The 8,439-nt window shown below is 40.1% G+C and overlaps 1 protein-coding gene and 2 long non-coding RNA genes across 3 annotated transcripts in view; all 3 read left to right on the top strand.

Moving 5' to 3' along the window:
* LOC109527404 (uncharacterized) overlaps positions 1–4,757 on the top strand; it is a 21,702-nt gene extending 16,945 nt beyond the window's left edge. Inside the window, exon 3 of the long non-coding RNA XR_002170519.1 lies at positions 4,497–4,757. This is a non-coding gene — a long non-coding RNA (uncharacterized LOC109527404). The remainder of the gene's footprint in view (positions 1–4,496) is intronic.
* On the top strand, positions 261–2,154 carry LOC109527398 (uncharacterized). The gene is made up of 3 exons (XR_002170518.1): positions 261–281; positions 365–488; positions 1,581–2,154. It is a non-coding gene; the product is annotated as an uncharacterized LOC109527398 (long non-coding RNA).
* Positions 4,758–4,806: 49 nt separating the features above from the next.
* LOC109527384 (granzyme A-like) lies at positions 4,807–7,588 on the top strand. The gene is made up of 4 exons (XM_019889306.1): positions 4,807–5,015; positions 6,429–6,567; positions 7,021–7,296; positions 7,368–7,588. The coding sequence occupies exons 1-4, from the start codon at positions 4,807–4,809 to the stop codon at positions 7,527–7,529; spliced, it is 786 nt and encodes a 261-aa protein (XP_019744865.1). The 3' UTR covers positions 7,530–7,588.
* Positions 7,589–8,439: the final 851 nt, after the last annotated feature.

Here is an 8,439-nt window from a genome sequence, read left to right as displayed (position 1 = left end):
GCCGGCCCCCCCCCACAATGAAGCAGCCGAGCGCCGTCAAGGTGTCAATCAATAAAGTGATCTTTTTTTTTTTTTTACCTCAAGTGGGGTGCAGTCCTACTGAATTTTAACATCTGAAGATCTTTTGAAGCATTGACAAGGTTGTATGCGTTCAGGCGATGGGATGGTGTCCTTGGAAGAGAAATGTGATGGCAACGGGTGGAGGGTGGGAAGACGGAAAGCTTCGAATTTGGGACACCGAGTTGGCCCGTTGTGTCCGGTCTGCTGACACCAACTCACAGGTGCATTGACACTCTGAGCATCACTGAAGCGCTGACACTATGACGTTACGCACCGTTGACTCTTGGAACAACTCTGATTGCAGATCTGCTCACTTAACTGGGTGGAGGCCACCAGAATCCTGGTGACCGGGCATGGGCGCCCCCATAACAGCGCCATTTGTTGGGATTGGAATTTCCCCTCACTCAGGCCTCTTTTGCACCTTTCAGGTAAAAGAACAATTCATTCAGCAGTCTATTTTCCCTGGGGTTCGATTGAACCACTTTTTACACCAAATAATACTCAAAAAGTATATATGATACAAGGGCGGTGTATGAATCCGTGGTCACTTGACTAGAGATGCGAGTATGCCATTTAAAATGAACACCAAATGAGAATTTTCGAATTCGAGTCAGAATGGGTCAAAACGTCGGCGCGTCACAGGGGAATGTTGAATGGTCACACGTGCGTTTGGATATTCGTGACATAGTGTATGTAGGAGTGTCACGTGCGTCGTGAGAAAAGCACGCTATTTTCGAGTGGGACACCCGGAATCGTTTGTGCTGTTTATGAAAAATTATGCTGGCTAATGAACATTAAATTCAATTGTTAAGCAGTTAGTCAATAAAGCCCAGCTAGGAAGCATATCAATTATCTTTGTCTTTGTTTCTTCACTGCTGGCCTCTCACACCATCACAGCAGCATATGGAGAATCGATAGGTTAGCTTAGGGCTATGTAGCTGGTACATCACAATACAGATTAAAGCAAGAAAAAAAACACCATGGATTGTATCCTTGGCCAGGGTACGATGAGGCATTGTGGAAGATGAATCAAGCTATTTTCAACTATAAAGGACAACCTTTTCCATAGGTTAACGCTGCTGGGTCAACACACTTCTGTTCACTCTGGTTCAGTAAATGAATATGTATTAAATAAGTGAGTAAGTGAAGCTTTACAAAGCGCTTTGGGCACAATATTGTCGATAAAGTGCTATAGAATTTTGCAATCATTTTGCATACCACAAGAGGGTGCCAGCATACTGCTAGTGGCTAACGGTGAGTCATTATTTTAAAAATCTGCTCCAAATGATCTTATCACTACGTCTCGTTCGCCATCTTATCAAGGTTCTGTAAATAGTGACGCTTGTTATGAGGTCACATTTTTCAACATTTGGAATCCAGACCTCTACCATGTAGCTTTCCGACAAGGTATTTTAATTATGACATATTTAAAATGCTCGCCAGTCGGAGCTCTCAAAGTTTCCCTTGAATGTCGCCATGAGTTTATATATATTTTTTTTTTTGCTTTTTTTTTTTTCCAGGTCATTCAAGTCGTATTCTGCACGTGTCCTTGAACAAGGTCGGGAGCCAGCTCTTCACTGCAGGTGCCGATCAGCGTCTTCATGTGTGGAACATGCCATTTCCCACATCTCAGCATTGTTAAGAACGTACGCTTAAAACATGCGGTCAACACATCACCATTGCTGCAACGCGGCAAATGCACAGTTCTCGTTCACACTTGCAGTCCACTGACAAAACCACCTTTGTGGCAAAAGACTCGCAGACTTCTAGCCCCTGAGAACCACCTTTTATTTTAACTATTAGTAGTAAATAAATAAATGCATCGGTGAAAATCTTAAATGGCTGATCAAGTGTGTTTACTGTATATAGCATTCTGGTTTGGTTCCCATAAAACAAACTTTCTTGATATTCATTTTGCGATATGTTAGTGTCGTGTTACCCGATTAACGGTTTACCACTGAATGGGAGTTTAAAGGTCTCCTCTTCTTTCAATTTACCGACCTCAAGAGGAAGCTGTGTCTCACTTGTGGGTGAGAAAACCACAAGAAAAACACAGTCATGAAGACTTCCTTTGAAAAATAGGACAGCGTTAATGAAAAAAAAAACCACACATACACATAAAAGAAAGACTACTTGTCATTTATTATTTTTGTAAAGTAGAATTTCTTCTTGATTACATCACTGATGAAGTTTGTCATTGTGTGCAGCACACAGGTCACAATTTTAATTGGAGCCCTCTTCACCCCGTGAAAACACAATACAAGTTCCACGATGGAGATTACAGAAAGTACGAAAAAAATAAGTGCTAGAAAAACTAATTTACACCCCCCTCTAAATTCTGCTGTCATTTATCGAAGAAACACAAAGGAAGATAGCCTATGGGATAAACTGTGATGATCCGTGCATCAAATTGAAGATGCCGACTGCAACACTTGCTGCCATTTACATTAGATTAGAAGGTTACATAATCCAAGCCAGTGCTGTCATCATTAATTTATTTTATTGATGATATCAAGAATTCAGTTTTGCAATGAGAGACGTTGATACTTTCGGCCTTTTTGTGTAAAATATTGAATCATAGCTGAGGTGCATACTATATAATGCAACACGTGTCTTGGTAAACTAAACAAAATTATTAATAAAATACAATGTTTTATTTTGGACATTTTACGCCAAAGGAAAAAAATGTGACTAAATGCTGTACATCTTTGCAACCCGAGTCACTGTGTCAGATTTTCATTTACCGGTACATCAGTTTCGGTTTCCCATTGAATGTGCATTGAGGTTCATGACTGGTTGACTCCTCTGGGGTAAGAGGTAAAAGAACAAACCCAAAATAAAAGATTAGTCTATATTTCTATTTGGACTTTCTTAGTAAACTTGTTTCGATCCAGGTCAACACGGAATTTTTGAAGACCAGTATTTGTTTCCAAATCTTTTAATTATATTTCAATCCCACACTGTTCAACAACGTGATAGCAAGAAAACAAAAGAAAATTTAATGTAAGATCAAGTTAAATGCTGTTGTTGTTCTTGTTCGTGTTTTTTTAACGATCTTGCTTTAAAATTGTGAATAAACAAATAAATAAATTGCGCTTACGTTTGTTCATTGGAGCCAAACACAGTTACTTCAACTCAAGTGAGTAGGTCTCCACATCCTCAACTGGTCGAGGCTTGCTCTGGTCTAGGGTGTCAAACATACGGCCCACGGGCCGGAATTGGCCCCCAAGGAGGTACGATCAGGTCCGCAGGATCATTTAAAAGTGAAAAAAATAATAAAAGACACAGAATGAATATGTTTAATAATGTGCAATTCATGGAATATCCGCGAGGGGACACACGGTTTTGATAAGAGTAGAAGACAACATTGTTTTGATCAGAGAACAAGACAATCGCAGTCTCAGTCTGTCACTGAGACAGACCCGACACAGCAGACGCTATCATTTATTCTTTACACATTTAATAGGACTCTCCTTGTTACATTTTGTTGTTACGTTTGTAGGGTGTAGGCAGGGATTAAATTGAGATTTTATTTGCCCATGTGTAAATGTTTTAAAAATTCCTTTCTTTATGAATCTCGTTTAATCTTGAAATGCATGACTATAAATTTTAAATACCAATTACTTTTCAAAGTTTTGTGCCTTTGTACAATCAGTGGGATCAGTTGCAATGCATATATGTGAATGATAAAAGTAAATTGTACATTTGTCTAAGGAAATCGAAGGTGCTTCATGAAATGTTTTGTAAAAGATATGTTCATTACATTTCAACATTTTCCGAAAGGTCTTGTGCTTCTTTAGACCAAAACAAAGGAAAGACATATTATTTTAGTTATTTATAGCAGAGTATGGGATAATTTTAATGGTCCGGCCCACTTGACATCTTCCTAGGCCGTATGCGGCCCACAGTGTGAAATGAGTCTGACACCCCTGCTCTCGTCGGTTATGCACAGTACAGTATGTTGCTGGGCTTCTTCGACACATTGCAATCGATAGAAGGCTATTATACGCGCTATAAAGGCTCACAAGCAATGTCTCTTGTGTGTGTGGGCTCCTGCCGACTGCCACAACAGCAATTGATGTGCATGTTGCCCCTGGAGGCACTGAACGTGCAATGCCTCTATTGCCTTTTCACCATGTATTTGAAAAGGAACTATGCAAATTAGGCTGTTTTGGAATAAAAAAAGAAAATCAATATAATACATGGATCAGGGAACTAAAAGGGAAAATACTCTAACATAATCATTAAATTATTTTCTTTCTTTCTTTCTTTTTTAATGCTGCCTTCCCTGACCCCACGTCCCTGTAGTGAATCACTGATGTGTCTTATGGCATCAAGACATATTTTTCTTCCACGCAAGAATTGTCACAAACCGAGCCACCTGTTGGTCACAAACAGAACCACCCTAACAAGATCTTTATCCGATGCACATTCAGAAAAAGTCCAAAGTGATCCCAAGCCATTTTCGGTCCTGAATGTATCTTCAGCGAGTCCGCGAGCAGAGTCCGCACTCAAGTTGGCTGCACCATCGCTGGTAAACGACTACTGTAAGACTATTTATCTACTTTGTAGTTATTCTCTATTCATCCTTCATACATATTAATACTTAGGCTACCTACGCGCTTCCCTACATACCCCCGGTACTGACTGACCAACCGACGACTTAGTTACCTACCTACATACCAAGACACCTACTGACCAACGCCAAGTGAGTAAAACCCTTTGTGATTGATTGATTGATGATTGATGATTATTGATAAGTTGATTTTTTTTTATTTTTTAATTTTTTTGTTACGATGTTTGATTTTTACAGACGATGCAACTGAGATTATCGGCGGAAAAGAAGTCAAGCCCCACTCGTTGCCTTACATGGCGCTGCTCACGATAGAGATCCCGGACTGTGGGGGTGTTCTCATCAATCCACAATGGGTTCTCACTGCTGCCCACTGTCATGAGTAAGTCATGTGCTGATGATTTCATGTGAAGAATAGCATAACATACATTTCCCCCAAAAAATGTGAAAAGAAAAAAAAATTCTCAATTATTGTTAATGTAAAAAATATCATTCAATATTTATTTTTATGATAAAATATATTATTTTATTATTTTTATTGTATATGTAATATATAGTTTCCATAGTATTTTATTGATTATTACTTTTAATTATTATTATATGTTGTTATTATGACATTTAAAAATCACTATCAATGACAAGGCTTCATGAGGCTCGCGGGCGTGCTGGAGCCTTTCCCAGCCGTCTTTGGGTAGTCGGCGGCGTATACTTGATAAAATATATTATTTTATTATTTTTATTGTATATGTAATATATAGTTTCCATAGTATTTTATTGATTATTACTTTTAATTATTATTATATGTTGTTATTATGACATTTAAAAATCACTATCAATGACAAGGCTTCATGAGGCTCGCGGGCGTGCTGGAGCCTTTCCCAGCCGTCTTCGAGTAGTCGGCGGCGTATAACCTGAACTGGTTGCCAGGCAATCATCGAGCACACCTCAATAAACAAACATTCACACTCACAATCACACTTGAGGACAATTTAGAGTGTGCTATTTACCTAGCATTCACATTTTTGGAATTTGAGAGTAAACCCGAGTACCCGGAGAAAACCCACGCAGGCACAAGGAGAACATGCAACCTCCACACAGGATGGCCGGGGCCCGGAATCGAACCCATGACTTCTACGCTGTGAGGCAGACGTGCAAACTAGTCGTCCACCATTCCACCCATGTGCTCATATATAATCCTATTTTTGTCAGAATCAAAAAACATGCAAAGAGAACTACGTGTGCACGACAACTTTGCCTTGGAATGCACCCGTGAGCTGAAAAAAAAAAAAAGATAGCACATAATAAAAAACGGCATAGACAGGCGAACAAATAACACAGATAGTTGCGGCATTAAAACCCTTTGACCGATGGATTGAACACAAATGGTGGAGCAGCACATGAAGACAGACAACATCACAATACACACAGGTATGGTTTCTTATCCTCTGTAAAAATGACCCAATTTCACCAAAATTATGATTCACTTACTTCAAATAATATATCTTGACAAGCAGGACAAATCAATGATTTTCCACGAGATGGCAGAAGGTAAAACCAGTGGCTCGACTGCGATTCATGCAGCAGAATAATAAGAATGTGTTCATCTAAATGGGATGAGAATTCACACTGAGTACATACGTTTGCGAGTAAATTGAGACACGATCATTTTGTCAGTATATACTGTATAATTTGTGACGTTTTAGTTTGATGCCTTCAATAATCTGTTTGTACAAACACTGATTTATTCATGTGACTTGACCTTCACGTTCCCACCATTTGGTTCCTTTGCATACAGTCCAAAGAGCGTGTGGCTTGGTGTACATGCCATTGACAAAAGTGAAACGGCCTCCCGCCAGATAAGAAACGTCCAAATCAAAGTTCCTCATCCCCTCTACGAACGTAAGAGCAAGGTCAATGACCTTATGTTGCTCAAGGTGAGGTACATCCCCACAGAAGTCTCTCTTTGACCATCACAAGCGCTAAATGTTTTTTCTTTCTTGAAACTATGCTAACAAAACAGAAATAATATTGATTTAGTTTCACTTTACTCACAAATTTCTGTGACTGCCATGTCGTCAAAGAGCATTTAATTATTTGGCTTGTCACAATAAGTCGCTGGCACTGATTGAAGAGCAAAGATACTGTATATTATTTGCATTAAATAAATACGTTTTTTTGACCATTCATCCTTTCATTCTGATCATCACTTCTATTTGTTATTTTGTGAAATGCCTAAACATTCAGCAAGTCACATTGACCCGCGAACATAATGAGGTGGCACTCAGATGAAAAATCTTGGGTGGTCCCACCTGTCTGATTTTGATGCACAAAAATAAAAATGGCAAAAGAAAGTCACCTGAACAAATTTTTAACTCACAAAATTCCAGCTGGAGAAACCTGTGAAGAAAACCAAGACGGTGAAGTGTTTGGAGCTGCCCGGGAAGGCCAAAGACCCAAAGGCCGGCAGCCGCTGTTTGGTGGCCGGGTGGGGCAGGACGAGTAATGAGAACAAGAACATGTCCAACGTCCTCATGTCTGTTGACGTGACCATCATCGACAGAAAGAAATGCAATTCTGCCGAGTATTATAACAGAAAGCCGGTCATCACCGCGGGCATGATATGTGCCGGTTCGAATGGTAAAAAGGTGACGGACACCTGCAACGTAAGTGCCATATTTGTACTTGTGTCCTTGAATCATTGAGATGTCCAAGTCTCATCGTGTTCTGTCTTCAGGGAGACTCAGGAGGTCCACTGGTGTGCAAAGAAACACTCGTGGGGATTACTTCGTTCGGACCCGAGTATTGTGGCCAGTTGAAGATCCCCGGAGTCTATTCATTCCTCTCAATGGAGCAACTTGAATGGATCAGAAAAACCATCGCTGAAAATGAAATGTAATTGTCTTGTCTCTTCAGTTTACATTTCGGACCATTTCAATAAAGTTGAAATGAAAATTGTTTGCTTACACATTGATATTTTTCCAGATTGAAGTGGACAAGATTGGGAATGCGCATATGAATTTTGGTGGCAATTGTACGTAGATTTCAGACTTTTAGCTACGCTAAAGTTTGGATGGACGATTTACCCAGCAAAAAAAAAAAAAAAAACTGCATGGATGAGCATGGTGTTGTGTTCTCCTGCTGGTCACAAACAGCAAAAGTAAAACAAAACAGGCAAGATTGGAACAGGCGTATCTTTAGTCACTGATCTACCTGCTCAATAAACTGAGCTTGTCTGCTTTTGCTTGTGGCCTTGCTCGTGACACCAACAAAAAAAAACATGCAGGTTTAAGAGGTTAGGTAGGCAGGCAATTAGCTCTGGCAGCAAGCTGGCTAACATCACAGTCGCAGTCGAGGCAGCAATTAGCGTTGATACAGCTGACACAGTCAAGTTTAGTCGGACGAAATTCTCTTCTTACCGGACAAAGATAGATCTTTGTGTCGCAGATGCCCGCCACTCAGGCAGCTGTGGTGCTCCGCCGTTGTGGGGCGAACACTAATTCTGTCTGGCCAGAGATGCTGCCCCATGTGGTGCGAGGGATCAATGCGGGGGCGGGCGTACCCCCAGGAGCAAAACCTTTTAGATTGAAATTCAATTCATCACGACATACAAACAGTTCAGTTTACAAAAAGCCTCTCGGAACGCATCGTGTTTAGGCACTTATTAAAGAAAGCAAATCCGGCATGATTGTAACTGAACGTAAACTGCTCATTGTTTCATTCTCTCATAAATGAGCTATGGAGAAGCTAATCCCTGCGATATTTTCAGAGATTGATGTGTGAGCATAAGTAGAGATGTCCACATAAAT

The sequence above is a fragment of the Hippocampus comes genome, unplaced genomic scaffold, assembly GCF_001891065.2.
Source record: "Hippocampus comes isolate QL1 unplaced genomic scaffold, H_comes_QL1_v1.1 scaffold155, whole genome shotgun sequence".
In the NCBI taxonomy this organism is placed as follows: domain Eukaryota; kingdom Metazoa; phylum Chordata; class Actinopteri; order Syngnathiformes; family Syngnathidae; genus Hippocampus; species Hippocampus comes.
Note: the sequence above shows the minus strand (reverse complement) of the source record. Positions and strands in the feature narration are given on the sequence as shown.